Source organism: Odontesthes bonariensis, chromosome 17 (genome assembly GCF_027942865.1).
Source record: "Odontesthes bonariensis isolate fOdoBon6 chromosome 17, fOdoBon6.hap1, whole genome shotgun sequence".
NCBI lineage: Eukaryota > Metazoa > Chordata > Actinopteri > Atheriniformes > Atherinopsidae > Odontesthes > Odontesthes bonariensis.
Window position 1 is genome coordinate 22,212,426 of NC_134522.1, and position 23,161 is coordinate 22,235,586.

The 23,161-nt window shown below is 40.2% G+C and overlaps 1 protein-coding gene across 2 annotated transcripts; it reads right to left on the reverse strand.

Moving 5' to 3' along the window:
• Positions 1-1,076: 1,076 nt before the first annotated feature.
• rps6ka5 (ribosomal protein S6 kinase, polypeptide 5) lies at positions 1,077-22,107 on the reverse strand. Of its 2 annotated transcripts, XM_075448904.1 has the most exons (18): positions 22,041-22,107; positions 21,795-21,944; positions 18,798-18,869; positions 18,197-18,415; positions 17,827-17,942; positions 17,633-17,734; positions 17,035-17,118; positions 16,832-16,935; positions 16,593-16,743; positions 16,244-16,405; positions 14,853-14,978; positions 13,859-13,992; positions 13,062-13,155; positions 11,987-12,157; positions 11,476-11,667; positions 9,718-9,877; positions 6,926-7,089; positions 1,077-6,490 (listed from the first exon to the last, which is right to left on the reverse strand). In XM_075448904.1, exons 2-18 carry the CDS (start codon positions 21,862-21,864, stop codon positions 6,209-6,211), a joined length of 2,403 nt encoding a protein of 800 aa, XP_075305019.1. In that variant the 5' UTR covers positions 21,865-21,944; positions 22,041-22,107; the 3' UTR covers positions 1,077-6,208. The 2 variants fall into 2 exon arrangements, with proteins under 2 accessions (XP_075305019.1, XP_075305018.1); XM_075448903.1 differs by having other exon boundaries at positions 21,795-22,093.
• Positions 22,108-23,161: the final 1,054 nt, after the last annotated feature.

Consider the following 23,161-nt stretch of genomic DNA (forward strand, 5'->3'; position numbering starts at 1 on the left):
TTCCACTTCATCAAGGTGGATATTCAAAAAAAGAAAACCTAAAACAAAAGTAAACAAATCTATATATATTATTCCGCTGGCTGCTCACGCTCGAGTCTTCATATTTATTTACCAAATCCCTGTTAATATGGCTGTAAATAATCAAGCATCATCTAGATGTTGTGGCTGTAAGGAATTGTGGGTCAGAATTATCTCCTATCCTTCGGTAAAGTACAGTGTTTCCGATGCTAAGAGAGATAATAAAGTAAAATGAGGCACTGAAGCTAATTTTCTTTAGCATATAGAGAATTCGACCAGCTTTTTTCATGGATGCTCCATAAATGCTTTCAGGTCATTTTAACTTTGTTAAGAAGGGTCCTAAAAAGACAATTCAAATAACACAGCTTAAACAATATCAATTCATCAGTGGATTGACAGCAACCATGCACAACAGCATTGCAATGTTTTTTAATTAAAAGATTTGAGGTGATTTCTCTTAGTTTTGTTTGGCTTGTTACTGAATATAATTTTTCTTTTTACTGTTGGTCAGACAAAAGAAGTGATGTGACAATAAACTGTTATATATGCGATTATTTATACATTATATATTACTGCGTTGGAAAAGGTATTTAAGGTTCATTTTTTTATTTATTTATTTATTTTAATGGTAACCAGACAAAGTAGTAAAATAACAAATAAGATTTTTTTTTTCAAATAATCCCTGAAACATCTAATTACTCAAATTTTACATTTGATTCTAACTCCCCCCCTCACTCACCCCCCGTTACATTTGTCATATGGTCTTAAATATTGTGTGGATGGATCCTGAAATCAAAGCTTTAAAGTGATAATGAACCCCTTTTTTTTTAGAAATTTTCGTCAGTCAGAGCAGAAAAAAAAAACACTGTAATAACTGGACGTTTATAGTACGCACAGTTAATTTTTTAAAGGACACAAATCATCCTCAACCCAGCACAAAGATTGAAATCATTTGACCCTGCTAGACAAGTGACACTTAAAGGTACTTTATCAAGCACTGCCACCTAGAGGTCTTTCTCTGATATTGAGTCCACTTTCCTTCCAATAAGAAAACCCACTTCGGTGGAAAAAAGAAAAAGCTTGTACCCATTTTATTTGTTGAAATCGGTAAACGAACAGGAAAACATACATTTATTGTCCTTCTGACATCTCATACACCCACATCCTTGTATCACAAAATATCTTCAGTAATAATGTAAATACATTTGAAATTACAATGAAGCCTAAATGGAAATAAAAGACTCATCGTGACTTATATCAGGATATTGAATTTACAGACGTAATCAGCAGGCAAGTGAAGCATTTACTGAAGCAAATCAAAGTTTCTTCTCATACTATCAATAGTATGCCTAAAGGCCTGAACGATGATTTTCACAGTGCCCTACGAAACAGATAAGCACATGGTACATCCTAGTTGTAAGCAAAAGTACTGTCTTGTTGAGGTTAATATTATTATATTGTCTTCAAATGTGGAGACAACAGCTATAACAAACAGATGATTAAAGATTTGAATCTGCACAAAATCCAAAAAGGATATTTTCTTCTTCTATGAAAAAAAACAAAAAACGTCCATTGCATGTTTACAACAGTATGGAGGTGCAAAGTTTTGCCCTTAAAACTTGGTTGCGTTTTTAAGCAGTTTAGTATTGACCAATATCAAAGGGATCTGCTGCTACAGTACTTTTTGACACGCTTAAATAACAACACGACAATGAAACTATTGACAGGAATCAAGCAGTTAACACGTACATAATGACAAAAGTGGGGACGATCCCGTATGTCCTTTCCACCTGCTCATGCAAAAGCATCACCATTTACTTTCACAAGTAAAAAAACACCGGAATACAATGTGTGTCGCCAACTTCACTGAGAGCAACACTGGGCTGAGGCAACATAATGAACACATTTTCAAGTTGCACATTTCAATCTGCGGCTGAGCAAGACAAGAATACGACTCTGTAGATGACAGGGAGCCTGGATGTGGCTGGAAGTAGTAAAGAATTGTTGCTTTTTTTCCTACTTATTCACTTTTTGAAAAAAATAATAATAATTTTACGTCTGATGTGGCGGTCTCTCTGCTGTGCTGCATTTCCAAAGCTGAAAACTATTCATGGTTGTTTCTTATATTATGTGATGCAAGTACAGTGACCCTTTCAAGCAGAAATTTCAACTCGTTTGACTGGAGTAAAATGTATCTGGACTAACTCTTTCCCCATGTTATATATATATGTGAATTTCATTTGTTCTTACATTTTAATAAAAGGCAAAAGGATACTAGAACTGCTGACTTTTTTTCAGTAAGTTTTGGGCAACATGAATGCTGACATAAGTGGACAATCGTTTTTTTTTTTTTTTTTCCCCCAATTTCAAAGATTTTGCTCACCCTCAGGCAAAGCGGTGGTACCTACCAACTTAGGCTGATGAAAGCTGAAGCCTATGTTGTTACCTTATTTCTGGGTTATTATTTATTTCCAATAAATAAACTATCAGCTTCATATTTCCAGGTACCCCTGGGTAACAATTACTCTGGGTCCAACATGATTTCATGGCAAAGAGTGTAGATGGCACTCCATTTCAGGCACTTTTCCCATTTAAAGCTTTAGGTATGTCATTTAACCCCATACAAATAGCACACCAAATGGTTAGGGGTACAGTACAGGGCTGTAGAGTGTCAACTTCTTACAGCACATGGCATGAAATGACTCACAAAATGACTAAATAAAATCAAACTGAGAGGGGGGGTAAAACTAGGTTTTGAAGCAACACCAGCAGTTTTAACACTTCAGCACCACGGACAGTTCCATGTATCCCCCCTAAAGGTTGACAAAAAAAAAGTATGCAGTATACACAAAATATGCAACTCTTTCAAAAATAAAATGGGAGGTACACAGCGCACGAACAAAAGAACCGTACATAGGAACCGTGCATTCAGTGCAACATGTCACTCAGTGCCACTTTCACTATCTGTCACTCCCATGCATGACAGAAGCACACAGCCACCATCTGAGCCAATGTCTTTGAAGCTAAAGGCATACAACAGTAGTCGCTGCTTTACACAAAACAATTCAAACCACCTGCCCTCTAATCAATGTTTCAAAAGCATTCAAGGGTGTAGCTCATTAGTAACGGTGTTTTCAACCTTTAAAAAAAAAAAAAAAAAAAAAAAAAAAAGGAGCAGAGAGAGAACTTTGGGTAAAATTCCAGGGAAACGACAAAAAAAGAAGAAGAAAAAAAAAACGTATCAAAGACAAAGGGGCCTCAAATCAAAACAAGTATCCCTCCCTCTCTCTTCCTCATAGTGGCACAGCAAACAAGCTCTTCATCAAAGAGGGGGGAAACCTAGTTTGAGAATCTGCCCCAGGAGAAGTTGGTACTAAACCAGCCCTTTCCTGTGATGCACTGTTATGTTCCCAACAAAGAAAGTGAGCTTGGTCCCACAGAGACACTGAGTGGAGTACGGTATTTTCTTTGGAACAAACAGCAGTGCAGCACATCAGCTAATAGAGCCTGGCTCCCAGAGGAGAGCTCAATATAGGACACTCTTCCTCTTCCTCCACTTGAGCTATTAATACACCCAAACAAAAGAAAAGAGGCTTAATGAGGCAGCAACAGGGAACTCATCCGAACTGAGTTCAACAAGAGCTTTGTAGTGTTTAGTTCCAAGGATTCCAGCTCTTTAATGGGCTATGGATCCTGTTTTGTTACTTATTCTATGTTTGCTGCTATGAAAGTAAAAGTACAGTATATTTACACGGCGTTACAGCCTTTTAAACTCTATATTTGAATCCATTTGATGAGGTCTTTCTGGAATGGCAAAAGCAACACAACAGAAAAAAACAAGAGATGCATAGTTTTCGGCATCATAATGTACCAGATTTGAATACTATGGATCCAATGAAGACTCTTTTAAGGAAACACTGTGCGCTGTCAAAGTAACCCGGTCTGATGTCACCGACTGGACAAAACAAACAGTAAACTTTGAGAAAGTGAGCATTTCTTTGCATATTTGCATGAAACTAAATATCTCATGCAGCTTAAAGCAGCTACCTTTAAATTAATGCTTTGGTTCTGAATCAGAGTGCATTGAAATGGAAGAAGATGAGGGAGTGTGTTGAGATGCACACAGTAGTCTAAGAATACGTATTCTGACTGAGCCAAGGAAACAGATTTTGAACACAAGCACCCCTCTGTGTATCAACAAAATACAATATTTCAGTTATTTGTACTGAAACAGACTGAAACTTACTTAATAAAACAATAAACACAGCATAGCAACAAACCTGCCAAACTATCCCAGCGAACGCAGTATTGCCCCAGTATTGTAACACTGGGATATTACAATATTTAGGCTATTTTAAAAAAGGGGTTTGGTATATCCATCACAATTCAAACAGTAACTTTAAAGTCCCAAATCTAATCAGGACTTCCCATATGTGCAAGTAAAACATAAAACATTAAATCAAGTAAGAATCTGCCTTAAAGTCTAATGAAGACAAAGGGGGGAAAAAAGTGGTTAATTTTCTAGTTCACATCATGCACTGGAGACGTAATACAAACCAGATAAGTGCCAGCTGTCACACAGTGCAGTGCAAAGATCGGCGTTTCTGTCCTGCAGTGCGACACGGTAAATGGAGTAAGAACAGCATGAAAAACAGAGGAGCTTGATTGAGGTTTGTCCTTTACGACTCTCCTTCAAGAGCTGATGTTTTGCAGTGGTTTTAAGACTTAAGACAGTGACACAAGGGGCAACTATTTTCTCATTATACTGCCTGACAGTGATCTTACGTATAATCCCCTTTAAATTCAGCTGGAAATTTGACCATTACATGATTGAGTTGGTGTTGTGGCACAAAAAGCTTCCCTTTGCTGAAGTCACCTTTTGTTAAGCCATTTAAAACTGGCATCAGAAGACGCTCAACTTCACCTCACACTAAGCCAATCTGAATTTTCCTTTTGGGACATTCCGCCAAATTGAACTGGATGTAGTGGCAATTAAGTCTAATACGGTACCACACAAAGCAAAGCCACTGCTGGGCTAAACACTCACTGACCTCAGGGATGGGACTGTATGGGGCAGAATTCGTGCCAAGTCTTGAAGTAGTCATACCCCCACATCAGAGGCAAAAACAAGTCTAAATTTAGCTCCGCTTGTAGGGTCGCATCCCTGCAGGCAGCAGTATTCCCCATCCAACAATAAAACCATGGATTCGGCAGAACATTTGGTTGTTCCAACAAATGTTTACATTTCTCCTTCGCTTGTCCATACACACAAAGAAATACACTTGTTTACCCTTTTAAACCGCTGACAATAGCTGCAATTCAAATCCCAACATACCCCAGTCTCAGTAAGCAATTCCAAAATCCAACAAAGGGATCTGGTTTAATGTAGCTGATAAAGCTGATATTAGCCAGTGGCTAATGGTTTTAATCTCTGTTTGTCTATAATAATCGCACAATGTTTACATCAGTGTGTCTGAATGACGACTAGCTGCTTTGATGTGATTGATAAATACAAAGAGCTGAGAGGAAACCATACATACACAAACAAAATGCTATTTTTTCAAAGACTTGCTTGTATCCATAATTTCTTCTAGGATCTTTAGAACCATAAATAAGTTAACAACATAGCTTATCATAAATAAATTTCAGTCTGTAAAAATTCACATATAAATATTCTGCTCCATCTTGCAGAGAGACATCTTCCGAGAAAAGAGAAGTGAAGCAAAGATTTCGTTGTATTTTTTTTTTTTTTCCCTCTCCCACTGATGAAAAATACAAAGCGTCCGTAATGTGAACTTTCCCTTTAAAACCCCTGGAGACACGGACAACGACAGGTAACTGGGGAGGACAGCGATACCGATTTTATGATGCGACTGAAGATGTCTCTCCATTGTCTGCCTGCACCGGAGACAGTAGGGCAGCCCTTTTCGCTTTGTGACAAAGGTGACAACTTCTTCATGTTCCCCGACTGATACAGTGTGCGTGTGAAACTCTGAGAAAAAGAAAGGACAGACTATTGCTAATGATGATTGATTGTGACAGTTGCTGCTCCTGTTGCATGCTTGGTTTTGGAGATGTGCGGACATCCATGCAATTGAGCCAGAGGCAGAGAGCTGCCAGGGACAGACAGAAAGAAGAGAGCCATCTCTACACTGGTTGAAGCCCGAATCTGGATTTTCCTCTCGCTGTCTCACTGTCCTTCTGAAAAGTCAAAGGCTGGAGGTGCTGGCTGGTGCCTCGACTCTGTTCCCACGGCCACGGGTGTGTTGACAGGAGGCTGCGAGTTAGCTTCATTCTCTGGAAAATTCTTCTCCTGAGACTGAGAGGAAGAGGAGGAAGAATGGGTGCTCTCACTCGAACTGCTGCGGGTCTCTGTGCTGGTACTTGTCTTTTTCATTTTCCTCCTCTTGGCTAGTGGCGCCTTGTCCACGGTTTGTAGGCGAAAACCTTCCCGCTTACATTTGTTAAATGCCTGTGGGGGAGATTGGTGAGCCAATCGTTAGGATATCTATTTCTATTCACTTTTCATCCAGTTCACCCATTTAAACTCATATCAACTCAGCATTAAACTATTACTTTTTTACTGAGTACCATCAGGCATATTTCTAATTAATGAACAGAAAACTTTCATGGAAAAATACACAGCTGCAGTTAGGCAATTTAGCCAAATTATTAGCCAATAACTCCATGATTAACTGGTTTAAAAATAACAAAAAAGTAAAAATAATAGTTCCTTTTCTCAAATCAACAAGACAATTACTAATAATTGCAGGTGTACTTTGGAAGAATCTCCCTATATAACATATCAGCAGGCTGACAGTGTGAACAATCAGCTGATTATTATATTATATAATAATAATATTACAAATGGCTGGAACATTCTGACCTACTTTCTAACATTTCTTACATTAAAGGTAACTTTGACACAAGTGTGAACGGAGGCAGTGGAGGACCCGAGAATGTCTGGGGTCATGAGTGGGTTGGAGGACAGCTGGCTGTCGTCCTGGAGCCAGGCATTATAACGGAGACCACACATCTTAATCCTCTTGCTTGGGTCCACCGTCAGCAGCTCTGCAGGAAAAAAAAGAACAATTTTCTTTTAGCACTCTTAATGCAGGAGGAAAGGTGAGTCATAGAGGAGAAGTGATCTTCTTGTTCATACTTAAGCAAAATATGCAATAGCCATTAGGGGGTAACACCTCGAGTCAGTTTGTATAGTTTATGGAAAAATGACTTTTCACTTAATTTGTTGCCTCAGAGCAAGTGTGTGATCAAGTCTTATCCATGAGCAAATTAAGTCCATTTTGTGAATTATAGTCAGCTTTAGAGCACTTTAGAAGATAAAGTTGGAGAAGACGTAAGGGTGGTGCTACTTTGCGACTGAGGGCGTATTCAGACCAGGAAAGTCCGATAGTTCACTTGCTTTGGTCCGAACCTTTTTTTTTCATTTTGGTGCGGTTCGCTTTCAGACTGTACATTTCAGACCAAAATATGTCATCAAAGCCACGCGCCCTGAAGTCGTTCGGCTATTGGTCAGAATCAACACGCACAACACAAAGTGCTAAGTTCAAAAGTGAATGTAGTCACGGACGCTTTCCGTGCCGTTATTGCTTTTAATATAATCAAAACTGTATGTTTTTTCAACATTTTGTCCCCTACTCATTTTCGGTCTAGAAATATTATTTTCGGTCTTTCGTTAGCTTTACCACAGCCGGTCTAGTAATTAGAAGAACGACGCTCTGTTCTGTTACCTAGCAGCAGACAAACGACGGATGCTCCCGAGGTACAAAAAAGCAAAAAGTCTGGGATTAGGTCCGGTCTGCTTTCACACTCCAAAAGATCCGCACCAGGGTTCGTTTGATCCGGACCGAGTCCGACCTTTCAGCTCGGTCTCGGTCCGCTTGTTTGATCCGGACCAGAGTGTGGTGGTTTGTATTCAGACCATCCCAAAAGGTCCGAACCAACGAAAATCTGGTCCGTTTGGTCCGGACCAAACGAGGTAGGTGTGAATACGCCCTGACAGACCGTTATCCAATGAGAGTGTATAGTTTCCAGGGTTCTCAGTTAAATAATCGCCCCACTCGTAATCTCCAGTTTCAAAATACCACTTGCTGGATTTGAGACTTCAAGATCCCCCCCCCTTTCTGTCTTCTCAAACCCCAGCTGGTCGAGGCGGATGGCCACCCTTCCTGAGTCTGGTTCTGCCAGAGGTTTCTTCCTGTTAAAAGGGAGTCGTTTCTCTCCACAGTCGCCTCAGGCACGCTCAGGCCGGGAGATTGGACCGAAAAACAAAAAGTTTTCAGTGCAATCTGTTGGTTTTCTTAGCTAGGAAATTGTTTTTGAATTGGCTCTATATGAACGAATTGGATTATTTTATGAATTATGATTATTATTAATTAATTGAATTCCAATTGGCTTGAATTGGACTTACTATCTAAGTGCCTTGAGATGACATTTGTTGTATTTGGCGCTATATAAATAAAAATGAATTGAATTGAAATGAATTGAAGATGAGCTCGCAAACCACTGGGTGATGTCACAGTTGCAACATGCGTCCCTTTCATATCGCCTTTGCATCCAAAACATTATGAGATATTCTGCAGCAAAACTGGCTGAGACCGTGTATTACAACAGACAATATAGGCAAGACCCTCTTTAAATACAGAAATCGCCTGAAACATTCTTATACTCTGATCCTTGAAAGATTCATCCAAATCGGTGACCTGGAAGAGGCCTAAATCTAAGTGACGCCGACTTAATGGCAAGCTCTACAGCATGTTTGAATATTTGTGTTATTTGTATTGTCCGAATTTACTAACCGATTTCTTAAGAGCCGCAAGTGAACGCTACAAATGTCCAGCACATAACGGCTTTGTGACCCCGCCTTGCTTTTATGGCCACATATTAAATTTCCCAGATGGAGTCTGTCCAAGGCTTCTTCCTGAGACGGCTCAGGTCCTTCAACGTTTGTAGTGATATGATGAGTATGTTTTTAATCACACCATCATTGAGAGTGCACTGTTCTATGCTGTTGTTTGCTGGAGAAGTGGCACTACTGACAAAAACTGTAGGCGGCTGGACAAACTGGTTAAAAAGGCTGGTTCTGTTGTAGGTTAAAAGCTCAGTGCTGTGGTGGAGCAACAGATGAGGAGGAAATTAGATTCTGTTTTGGAGATAATCCACATCCTCTCCACAGCATCCTGGCAGGACAGAGGAGCAGCTGAAGTGAGAGGCTCATCTCTCTGCGCTGCAGGACTGAGAGGTTCAGGAGGTCCTTTGTTCCCACAGCCATAAGGCTTTTTAACAGTGACTGCTGACATGTTCTCAAATTTATTTTTTTTATTTATTTAGTCATTTATTATTAGTAGTAGTTGTAGTAGTAGTTTGATTAGTATTGTTATTAGTGTTGTTGTTAATATACAATCATTGTAAATATTTATCATTTTTTTGAGCTACTTGACTAATTTGAATTTCCCCCTTTGGGGCATGAATGAAATATTTTTCTATTCTATTCTATTCTATTCTATATAGGCATTTAAAGTTGTTCTTCTCTGTAAGGCTGCAGACATCCACATATGTCAACTTAACAAACATACTAAATTGTAATGTACATTGTATATTACATCTGACCTTATAGCTTGCGAGAAAGATGTAAGTTCATAGTTTAAGATAACAGTGAACCAGCAGGTCCATCCTCACCTTGTATCAGGTCCTTAGCCTGCTGGGACACGTTTCTCCAGGCCTGTCCCTCAAAAGAGAAATCTCCCTGTTTGATTTTCTTCATAATCTCTTCTGCACTGGTGTGGGTCAGGCTCTTCTCCTGACACTGGAAAGGCACCTGTCCAGACAGCATGGTGTACTGAAACAGAGGAAGTCCACACACACACACACACACACACACACACACAGATATATAAATAAGCTGTAAAGTAAATAGGTATTCATGCCTGAACACATGTTCTGTCAAAATAACATGCTTTCAAAGCGCTCCTGACCGATCACGACTGTCCACAATTTTCCGTTGTTAAGCTGCGTGTGGTTGACCACGGTTGCATCAGTACAAAAGAGAAGAGCAACCTGTGCTCGGCTGAATAAACAAAACACTCTCACCTTGGCCTGCTTATCTGCCCTCAGAATTCTCATTAAAATGACAGTGGTGGGGAACAACCCTTTTGGCGATGGTGGATGTGTTGTGCCCTCTCTGTAGCAGCTCGCTTGGCTTGCAGGGCATTGTGCATATAGCACGTCAGTAGCCATTTTGTTAAAGCTTCATGAGGCACACTACTACCCGACCCCCCGCAGGAGGCGGCGGAGCACGGCAGCACTTACACATAAAGCCTTGGCTCTTCATGGATGACTGGCCTAGTAAGGAAATATCTCTCCTGACTATCTGTGCGCCCTCTCCTTATCCTCTCTACCTCTCCTCTTTAATTTTCCTTCACTGCACAGACAAAAAGCTTGAACGAGGATGATGTTTCGGTTTGTCCTTCATTCTGCTGTGAACGTTTTAACTGTGTCAGCTCACCACAGGATGCTGAGGGCTGGAGGAGAGAACGAGATGGTTATCATGCATAATAGATAATGCATCCACTGACAGCCAAAATCAGTTAAAATAACTGTTGGCCTGAAGCACATGTATAACCTATAAACTGTATAAAACACAGAAATCAGCAATGTACGGAGCTTCTTATTAGACATTCATTAAATCAGTTAGCGGCATTTTGAGGAAAATACAACAACTTCAGAGTGGACCTAGAAGCTGTGGATTTTGAAAATATTAGCATAAATTTAAAAAAAAAAAAAAAAAAAAATCATATAATCAGGTCACTTTCCTGGGGCATGAAAGGGAAAAACAGCAGTCTTAAATAGGTGTGTACTTGCTCTGTGGGTGCAGTCACAAGAGGGATGCTCCTGAAAAGGCTAATCATTGACATTACTGTGTTCTGTTCGAGCCAATGAAAGACATCAGTAATATCAAACTTTTCAGAAAGGACAAAAGGCCGGTGTCCTCTTTATATACTATAATGATAGCACATATCACTAAATCTATTACAACAAGTGTAATTTCTAAGCTAGGTTCATTTGTTTTTTCCTTATTGACAGCTGAGTAAGTGGCTGCTGCTTATAAAAGGTGGGAGCACTCACTCTTTCTCTTCAGACGGAGCGTTTAGTTTGATGCCTTGGTTATAATTCTAAAATGTTTGCACAGTGGTACACCACAGTCCATTTAGTTTTCCCAGCTTTCATCCAATCTTTTCAGTGCATTAAGTATTTGTAAATACAGCTTATGCAAAAATTTATGCTAAAAAAAATCATTTTCATTTTCAGAACTATAAACAAACTGAGACACCAAGCCTGTGGATGTTCTCTTTGCCGTCGCTCTTGCATGTTAAATTTGCCTAAATGCATTTGTTTAGAAGTGGAATGTTTTAACCAGGGCTTTGCTCATGCACTCACCAAAATGACCCCCAGACTCCACAGGTCACAGGACTCATCATAGCCGTCATATTTGAGTATCTCTGGAGCAGCGTACTGCAGGGTGAAGCAGGGAGTCTTCAGGAGCTGATTGTCTGGTGGCTTGAGACGAGCAAAGCCAAAGTCTATGATTTTTATCTCGGAGTTCTCACTCTCGTCTGTGAAGAGCAGGTTCTGCAAAGCAATTCGAGACAGCAATCATTTTTTTTTTTTCTGGTCAACAAAACCGGTCCACTCGAGAGCCTGCAAAATTGTACATCAGGACTGACCAGATCCGTCTGACCCATGTTAGGGTCAAACAATTTTACTCTTGTTTGGAGAAAGATTGCAGAGTCACTGGGACAATTCCACACATCATACCTTGTTCAGAAAAACACAGTAATTCTGTCTTAAAAGCATATGATCCATTCAGGCTGTATTCACCTCAGCGACACAAACTCTGCAAAGACAAAAGAAAGTCTTGCAGTAGCTCCACATTGTTGACGTTTCATACCTCTGGTTTAAGGTCCCTATGCACCACTCCGACGTCGTGCATGTGGCTGACGGCAGACACCAGTTTGCGCATGATGCGGCTGGCCTCCGTTTCGCTGAAATGTTGCTTCCTGCGGATTCTCTCAAGCAGCTCTCCTCCACCAAGCAGCTCCAGGACCAGGTATGTGTGGAGCTACGGCATCCACAAACAGAACAAGTTGCCATTTCTTGCAAAACATTTCCAACCTTTGTTAGACATTCTTTAAAAATACTGCAATGGATCCAAACACTCCAAAACATTTCGTGATGTATCATTAATCCTATTTTCACTCGCAAGTTGAACGCGGCTGAATGCTGATTTGTGAAATGGTAAACAGAATTCTCTCTGTCGCAAAATAAATAGAGAAAAACAGCACATCCTTGATCTCACATTGGTGAGATCTCACGTTGGTGAGATCAAGCGGTAATAGTACTGAGTAAAAGTGAAAGGGGCCAAATAAAGTGGGAAGAGAATAATGTGTTTGAGCAACAGGGTAGAGTTTCTCATTAGTGCTGGATCTGAGGAACAAAGGCAGGACTCGGTTGAGACGAAGCGAGGCAGCACAGCTTTGATCTGGGTCACAGGCCTGTGAGGTACAGTAATAACCCCACTGAGCTCATCAGGACTAAAGTGGTGCTCCTGGGCATGAAGGACCTCTGCTAATGAACCTGGATGTAGTCAGACACATGAAAACACCTTTCCAATAACCGAGGTAAGCTGCATTTGGAGCGTATGCACACTCAGTTTGTGTTAAGAGCGCTGCTCGATCAGCCATACAAAAGTGAATCTAGTTTGTCTCTGTTTAGCTGCACAATACGGGCGTTTGTACAGCCCGCAGTTTAGAAATAAATCATTGCCAAAATATCAGGAACACAGAGATATTCATGGGACGATATTTGAAGAGATAGAGAAAGACCTAGAGGGCTCCAAGCATCCCCATTAATCTGTCTTGTTCCAATTCTAGGTCTTAATCGGGCTGCGGTCCCCAAAGGCTCCGCAGAAAACGACAGAAAACAGAATTTAAGCTGGCAAATAAAACCTCCGGGATCAACTTTACCTGATCGTGATAAATTTCATGTAACTTGACAATGTTAGGATGGCCATCGCAGAGCTTCAGGGCTGCTATTTCCCGCTGCGTCTGTGCCTCCATCCTACAGTAAACACAAGCACTCAGATTACAACGTGATTTTTAGCCAAATAAGGATTACATTTTTAATAGCTATTTTGACATTTGACTTAATTGGATAAACAAGTGCCTATGTAAGCCGTTCATGGGTGGAATGTACCGTCTGAAAACATATCCATAATTCAACAACAGTAGATGAAATTAATCAGCTTTTCCACAGTTATTTTTTTAACCATTTTTTCCCCGATATTCAACAAAGTTTTCAAACTCATCAATGAGAGGTCAGTGTGACGAGTAAGCGCGATTTACTCTGTGAACGTGCCTATTTGGATTGTGGGGACCGGCGTTTGTATCGGCCCCAGTGTGCCTCGCTACATTGTCAGTGGAGGACTGTCTGATTGCAGCCAACACCAATGATCAAAGCGTATTTTGTAGGAGTCGCCAGCAAAAGACCAAGTTGTCATATTTAACCCACATCCGACGAAACGTAAACAGAATAACAGGCTAAAAAAAAAAAAAAGTCTAGCAGAAATATGACGTTAGAAATGCGTTTCTGCTAAGTTACACATTTCTAACGTCATATTTCAGCTTTAGAGTTGGATGACCAATCCCAAATTTCGGCCAATAAACGTAGGAGAGTGTGTCTGATGTGTCCAATGAAACTACAAATATAACAAAGAACCCAAAAAAACGTTGTGGTTAAGAGAGAGCAGCCGGTGAGCTTGTACCTTTTGCTGACAATCTTGACTGCATATTTCTGTCCGGTCTTCTTGTGCGTGCAGCGTCTACAGATGGAGAAGCTACCCTCTCCAAGAGCCCCATCCTTCAGGTCCATCTCATAACTCATATAGAAAGGTGAGTCCTGCACAGAGGAACAGTGAACCAAAACAAGTTTTCTGGTCATTCATACACTCTAATTGAAAGGTGTTACCAGAGAAAAAAGTGTAATACTGTATGTTCTTTGTACAGATTCTGTACGCTCAATCCTGAAGATCCTAAAGATTGTTTTTTAGTATATACTGTGATCTGCAGTAAAGTTCTCCGGTTCTGTATCACTGGAAAAAAGAAAAAAAAAAAAAAAAAAACTAGAGGTGGTAACAATCAAGCAATGAAAATTTTCTGGATTAAAATACTAAAGATCACGACAGCAGAGAGGAAAAACTAGAGTTAATTAGCTTGCCGTTTGCAAAAGGAAATGGTAAAAAAAAAAAAAAGAACAAGAAAAAGCTATAAAATACAGTGAAGCTTTATTGGAATCCTGAGCACATCTGGAGCAAAGTGCAGCGAGACAGAGAGACAACTTCCCTTTTCTAAAGTGTCTAAACACTAAAGGACATCAGTAAACAGAGAAGCATTATAATCTCTAAAGACGATGCCTACCGCTGGTATAAGATATCTCATAACAATTCTTCACGAAAGGTTGTGTTTGTAAAATTGCTGGGATCACAATAAGAGGGCTTGAAACTAAATAAAAGCTCAAAAAGCACCAAACTGCTACTTTCACAAAATGCAATATATCCCAGAGGCATACCACTGCATTCATAAACAAATGTTGAATAAGCAGCCTCAGAAAACTGAATCTTAGTGCAGTAAAACAAGCTGAGTTGAGGGGAAAAAAAGGTTCAAGTGGAATGGTGAGGAAGGGAAAAATCTATCTGTCTGTGACAGCAGCCATTAGCTTAAGTGTGTTTGTGCTGCGGGATCCAAGTGCATTCATTTTACCTTCATCATGGCGCTGCGGGCCACCGCAGCAGAGCCTGGCCTCTCAGAGCCCCCACACAGCTGGACGGGGTCGTCCATCACCACATTCCTCTTAAACAGGATGGAAGGGGCCATGAAAGAGTATCCCTGAACACAGAAACACAAAAGCTCTCACTGTTTACATTTTACTAAGACATAAAGTGAGGGATGGACTATATGCACAAAAGGAAAGGCAAGTTCCTCCTAAATGAAAATTTTTTTTTAAAAAAAGGCACTTACTGAAAAATAAACAAATAAATGTTTGGGATTTTTCTTGAAATGTTACCATGTCACACCAGGCTGCTCCACAAAAAGGCAGGTTTTGCTCATTTGTGAGTGACAGCAGCTGTCCAGCTGTTTCTATTGTTAAACCTGTCATTGTGGAGAGGCGCCTGCTTAATTCCAGCTGTGGGGAGCCCACAGCTTTGAGCTGGCATTAATCTCCCTCTCTTTTTTCACCGGCACGCACACAGCTGTGTGGTACGTAGTGACAGCAATAGATGGACGGAAGGATGGATGCTGAATGAATGAGATGCCCTAAATTGCCGGGCTTGAATATTTGATTGCTCTGCTGTGAAATTACATCTTGGCGCTCTTAATGCAATTTTAATTTTGTTTTGTGAGGCACCACGGGGGAGCAAGTGCACGGTTTAAACTGGGATTGCTGTCGTTATCTCAGAGATTGCTAGGCTTGCAAATTATAAAGACCACAAAATTTCAGACTATGTGAATGGCAGCTGAGAGGGGAAAAAAGCCAAGATAAAGTTGGCAATCAAAGACCGAAGGCGTAACCGAGATAGACGTGGTGATGCTCTCAAAGTGTAACCTTTTATTCCACGAGAGAAGCCCGTTAATGGATCTATTGATCTACCAAGCTCAAGGATCCAGAAGGCAATCAGAGTTGAAATTTCATGCAATGCATCAGACAGCTATCAGCTGGCATGGAGTTGTGGGCCATATTACGGTTCAAAGCTACATCAAAAATAGTCATTCACATCTGTTACTTCAATGAGAGCTGCATATGGCGGCAATTACTTCAATAAAAGACCCTTTAGTCAATTTGAATACCAATGCACACAGACAGACTCATGTTGACTTACAGCAACCTTTTGAGGACATTCAGAACTTCACTTGATTACTTCAATTGCTGTGGAGTATGTCAAATATAGACGCAGACAAAAAGTGGGTAATGCATAATGCTATTTTTCGTCCGTGTCAACATTTCACACTGCATGCAACCAAAGCCCAGACAAACATGGGCACAGGACAAATGCAAATGGAAGTGTTAGCCTGTGCAATGACCTGCAAGGGACAGAGAGAAATATCCCAATCTGGAAACAACAGAACTAGGAGTTACAACAACATGCACCCACCTGGAAGATGCGGTCGCAGTTCTGAGGCAGAGCCGCAGGGGAGTAGGTGGGGTCCATCTCTGTGAACTGATCTGCGAAGTTACTAACGTCGAGCTCATCCCGTATCACCGGCTTGAATGGTGCAGGTACCTTCTTAGCTGCTAAGTCCTCCCAGTTAATTTTCTGCAGTGAATTTTTTATTATTTTTGGAAAGGCAAGAATATATTGAGGTTTGTTCCAATTCTTGCTAAATTAGTTCATACAAATGCTGCCTCACTCAAACGAGTTCCTTCGTGTATAGCAATACTCTACCCTGATATTTTGCTTTTGTAAATATTGTTAAATATTCAAAATAGGCAAAGAGCTCCACCTGATAAAACGGGTGTTTCTTTACATTCACGGCTCCATTAGGACCTGAGCCTAATCTCTTCTTTGGATCTTTGACGAGGAGCCGCTGAATGACGTCTTTGGCCAGTGGTCCCATGTCTTTGGGGAAAGGGGGATCCTTCTTGGATATCCTCCTGTGAGCCACACATAAGCTCAGTGCTGCAGTCTCAACATAACCTAAAGCTTGCAGATGATCTTATGATAATGAATGAAAATCGGTACTTGGCAATGTCTGTGTGCGAGTTCTCTTCTCCATCGACAGTGAAGGGCGATCCACCAGTCAAGAGCTCGTACATCAACACACCGAGGCTCCACCAGTCCACCGCCTGGAAAGCATGAAGGCACCCAAAGAGACTAAAAAGTGAACTCTGTCTGGAAAAAGTGCACACATGCTCGATTGGATAAAACAGGCTACAAACTTTTACCTTGTCGTGTCCAGACTCTCCCCCTTCGACTATTTCAGGAGCCATGTATTCAATCGTGCCACAGACGGAGAAAGCCCTTTCAACCTGTTTTTTTTTTGTTTTTTTATATATACAAGTAAACTGATCAACAGACACATTCTGGATGACAGATACAGCACAAAAAAAGAAGAGAATACTAGTCTTAGCATCTAAAAATCTCTCCCTGTTGTAAAATGAATATAAATGGCCAGGACCAAAAAATAAAAAAATAAAAAACCATGTACGAATAAAGCCAGTGAAAAAAAGATGTGGTTGATCATTTAAGTCTCTCTATTTCTCTGAATAAAAATACCCAGGATTAAATTACCAAAATTGAAAGTTAACAATAATAGCAGATTTAGAAGAGATTTGATTTACAGCAGCTGAGCAAAATAAACATCACGAGAGTCAGCAGATTTAAATTAAATTGTCTATTCTGGTGATGTATTTTGTCATCATCTTCCTCCAGCTGAGGCTCAAACCAGTAAAAAAAAAGGAAAAGATAAAATCATAAGCGGCATCCAAACCTTTTCTAAATTCAAGAAAACAAACGTGTTCACATTGTTGAGACAAACTGTACCTGATCAAATTCTTTACTGAGGCCAAAGTCTGTGAGAACTATGTGACCGCTTGAATCCAGTAGAATATTCTCAAGTTTTAGGTCCCGATATACAATCCCAAGCTGCAACAACGCAATGAAACACAGGTTAAACATAAAGCGCACACACAGGAATAGACACGGTGACTTAGAAAGAGACTAAAACTCAGGATTACCATGTGTAGATGTTCCAGTGCCAACACAATCTCTCCACTGTACAGGGCTACTTCTTGCTCCTTAAACCTCACTCTCTGGACCAAGTGTGTGAAGAGCTCCCCACCATTTACATAATCTGTAATGGAAGACAGTGTGCGTTTCAGGTTTCATCCAAAATCACGTAGAGTGAGTGGTCAACTTTCCCAGAAGTACAATACAAATACTTTTTTTTTCTTTTTTAAATTGACTTACTATTACTTTTTCATTTCTGTAATAAACCCAGTTGGTGAAAAAAAAGCTTAATTTTATTCTTGGTCTTTTTCTTTTTCCAAGCAACAAAACAAACAGATGAAGAACATCACGGACAGCTGGGTTATCAAATGTCCTCACCGAGAATGAGGTGCAGCTTGGTGTCAGTTTGGAAGGCGTAGTGAAGAGTGACAAGAAAAGGAGACTGGCGGATGTGCTCCAGCACCTGCCGCTCCGCCCGTGTGTGCTCAGCAGTCTTTGCCTTCTGCACGATTGTGGCCTTCTTCAAAACCTTCATGGCATACAGCTTCCCTGCATCATGGCCACTCACTTTCCTCACCAGGAACACCTTGCCATATGCTGATGGTTCAGATAAACAAAGTCAGAGGGCAAAGTGCAGGGCAAAGCCTCCGTAAGGCATAAGTTGTTGTTGCATCTCTAAACCGGCAGCTGTGGTCACCGTTGAGCCAAATCGACAGTAGAGTGAAAGAAAAAGCTCGGCATGGCAGAAAATGCTGCACTGGACGTATTATTTACACTGATTACAGAGCCGCTGATTTTTAGAGCACATGCTGAGAAGGCTCTATACTACCTCTGTTTGGTAAGTGTGAACACACACACACACACACACACACACACACCCACACACACACATGAATAACAACTACATGAGGACAGAGTCATTTTTTCTGTACTGGAGCACAATCCCTGAGTGAAAAGAGACAAAAGTAACAGTACTCACCTCCAGTGCCCAGCACTCTTAATAGCTCAAAGTTTTCAATGCCCACCCTCTCCACATGGCCTGTCAGGTTGGCTGGAGTTAAAGCAGAAATACAGATAATATTAACAACATCATATACCAAAACTAAATTGGCCTCTGAAAGCAAGACAAGAAATATCTGATGAGGTTCAGCTTGTAGAAAAGGTTTGTGATATAAAAGTGGAGGATTTGATTGGTTAAAAGAAATGGCCTGGACCGTATGTTCTATCGTCCTTCTCTACAATATCACCGTAACATATGCGACATGATGCCTGATTACCCAGCAGGCTAATGAGCAGACATTTTTGTGATAAAATCACCAGCCGTCCATTTGACGCTGTTTCGAGAACCAGGCAGTAAAAGTATCTGAAAGTGAACAGCTGTTTTCAAATGCTGCCAAAAAAGGTGTACCAGAAAGCACATCTGTAGTGCAGCACTCTTTGTCTTTTGTTACCGGTTCGTGTTTTTTATTGCACAATAACCCCCGACTGTGTTGGTTTGGGAAAACCAAGACGCAAGGAAGTGTATGCTAAAGGCCTGGAGCGGTAAAACTGCAGAGCCAGCGATTCAAAACAAGGGATTTTAAAGCCAAAGTGAGATTTGTAGGATGGCCACGATGGATCTATTTAAAGAAAGCAGCAAAAAATAAATGAATTCAAAATTCTGCAGAGAATGCATGCGTAAAAGGACAACTTCTTTAATGTAAAGAATCTGGAAAATTTAGACTTCTCTTCGAGTGTTAATTCCAAAACAATTCAAAAAACAGACTCGCTCTTTTTAAATATCTGCCAAATACGCAACAGTACAGGGCAATCCTCCGTACAAATGCAAGCAAACATGCCACATTAACCAGCAAAAGGTCATTATCTTCCATCCAAGACCTTAAGTGAATTCAGCACTCGCCATCAGTTACTCCCCTTTGTCTTCCTCAATCACAGCCTCGCAGTACAGCTGACTGAGCACAGCACGCTGTTAGAAATGCATGCCCATTGTAGTGAACACGTTCCTTCTGTCTCACACTCTGAAAACGGGCTACTGAGCAATTAATGCAGCTGATTTAATCTTTTCCCCTGTTTTTTTTTTCCTGTCACACACAAGAAGAAATGCTACAACTACTATGTGGGTCAATTTAGGTGAACAATTATTTCAAAACAACAACGCTGTCCTTTAAATTTGAGGCCAGAGACTGCGGTTGCATAACACCCTTGTCAAGCTCACCCTGCCAAGGCCAAGTTTGATTTTGATGTTTATTAATAGACTGACAGAGGTGTCCAATCAGATGATGCCTTTCTGCTAGACAAGAGGAGCTGCTTCACTTTTAAGGAGGGGAAGGTTCCTTAAAATAAGTTTTTGTTCAGTTGTATATTTGTTTGGTTACCCAAATGATCAAACTTTTTATTACTAAAAAGAGACGATATTCTATCTACTTAACGTTTAAGCCAACCACAACGAACTTTACTCATTTTGAGATTTATAGCCACTGTGGCTTCACTTTTATGATTCTGCATACAAAACTCTTTGATATCTATCAGTAACGGAGCATCATAACAAAACGGCAAAGAGATTACTTGTGGATTGCTATTGACCGTTAACTTGAGCAGAACAACTTCTTGGAAAAGCATTAACTGTCACTAATTGGGCTTAGTGTTTTTTTATTTACCTGTGTGATCTCCTTAGGGTTAAATGCTACCACATGTGTGCAAACTAAAACAGCAAAAAAACAAGCACCGCTGATAACGTGACAGACTGCATTTTTGGGGCAGGGCACTTAATCCGAGTGCAGCACAGTCATGTTGCGGCCTGAACAGCAACACTGTCATTATAAAGCAGTTTTAACTGTCAAACTGTGCTGTAGCCTTCTTCACTGAATTACTGTACTCTACATAACCACCATCCCGGATCATGCACTGCTACATAACGACGCTTCTGCTATCATTGTTAGAGGAAGGCTCTCCATGCTGCAAATTCAACAAACCACAACTGCCCCTGTTTGCTCTGACAGTGTGACATTCAGATGCTTACTTTTCTTTAGTTTGGATAATCACCATTTCAATCATTAAGCTATTTCTGTTGTTCTTCCTTTGTGGGTTCCTGTACTTATTTTTGTATGCTGTTTGTGTGTGTTGCTGTAAAAATATATATATATATATATATATATATATATATATATATATATATATATATATATATATATATATATATATATATATATCGTTGCCTGTCTTGGCAAGGTCTAAAGAGACTAAATCCCAAAGGTCCTTGTTAAAAATAATGGCTAAATAAAAACATCCCAACACAACTCAACACTAAATATGACTCTGGGTGGCATAAAGTTTTACAGGGCCACACAGGGGACACGTTTTTTTTTTTTTTGCCAGGCCTTGTAACAGTGCCTATGAGCACAACTGATATGCAGCTCTGTACAATGTGTATATTAAAACCAGGCTAACGTTGGCGTTTGTCACTGCAGCTGCGTCTGCTCGTTCTCTAAAGAGAAGTTAGCAGCCGTTGCTAGCGAATTAAGGCAATAGCAGGGAAACTCAACAATTAACTTTAATTAAAAGCATTGACAATTAAATAAACTTGGTGAAATCTCCATCCGTAGTCTAATTTAACCAAGTAACATGCTTTCACTTAACAAGCAGTTTAAGCTAATGGTATTACCTTTGTTTAGTACGGTTAATAAGTAACGCTAGCAGTTAGCTGTCATTAGGAACATGATAACCTGGATAACCTGGTCTGCGTGTTACTTTACAGTAACGTTATAAATTGTAATGACATACGGACAACGACAGCTCTCTTCAGCTATTTCTGTGCAACGTCAACGTTAATGTTAGCGCTTACTACAAACGCCCATTGACAGTGACAGTTGACTCCTCCGAGCTAGCCTGCAAACATTTATCTCCTGTCACGTGTATAAAAGGTAAATGTCTAATAAAATGTACTGCATTTAGTTTCACCAGTTGGTAGCCAACTTACCATTTTTAAGCTCATGTTTCACAGTAAACAGGTCACCTTCTGTAGAAGATCCCTCCATTGGGGATGGCATCGTAATTTCGTGCCCCTGTTATGTTCAAAGATGCTGTTAGGCAAGATTAGGTTCACCTTCCAAGCTGGTTTGTGGAATTACTATGCAAAAAACAAACAAAAAAAAGAAAATCATTAAACGACTGCATGTAAGGCGGCAAACTTGACAGATATATGGTCAGAATGTTGTTACTAAACCTGGCAGCAAGCAAGCCCAAAGGAAGCACTTGCTTCTTCCAGTACACAACCACGACCACTACCTTCGCAACCAGCCAGTCCCTCTTCGTTGATTGGTGTTGCTATGTGAAATTCTAGTCTCTGATTGGATCTTGAACTGGTAGCTTCACTTAATTCCGCCTTCTTCTGAGCACCAATGCTGCCTTCACATCCACCTCGTACACTCTAATGTCAAGAGTCAGGATGTAAAATTAGACGTACACAAATCAAATTAAACAGACCTATTTTGATGCATTTCGATTTATTTGATTGAATAAGATGAATGACAGTTTTACTCTTTAAAGTATATTGAACTGTAACCGCATTTAAGTACACTTTAGGGGATATTTCCTTTTTTCTTTTTTTTAAAAACAAATTTATTTTGTATTAAATACTTAATAATTCTACTGTTGTACTTACAGAGGAAATCTGGTCTTGTCAGTCACTGATAAACAGTTATCGGGTTCTTTGAAAGCCACAAGTGGTGCATGTGATTCTTTATTATGACATTCCATCCGTTTCTACCATTATTTATGGATCTATATACTTCATCTTTCCCACCATTACACTGGAAGAATACAAGTATAAAAATAAATGGAAATGGGATGATGCATGGCTGAATTTACACAGAGTTACATTTATAAAATGCCTCCAAGTGTTCTGAAATGTTTCACCACAGTGACCATGGGGATTGTTGAGCAATGAAGGCATCATATCTGGAAAGTGATCAGTTCCTGTTAGCTGAGGTAAACACAGTTCCTCAGTTGTTCACACTACATCCTCCAAAAGAATCAGACGGTTTAATCAAGATCAAAGTATTTTCAATAAAAACAGAACACTATAATCTTTTGTGAGGGTAAATTTATAGCGTGACTGTTAGTCTCTGTTAGTTATATCAAGATTTTTTTTTAAAAACTGTCAATCACTGAAAAATGTTGCTGTAATGTAGTTTGGCTAATTGCACATGGAGCGTCATCCTTGTGCAGTGAACAATGCTACTACTACTACTACTACTGCTGCTGCTGCTGCTGCTGCTGCTACTAGTGTTACCAAATCAATTGTTTTGTAAGTGTGCAGTAATCAATAAACATGCACACAGTTCT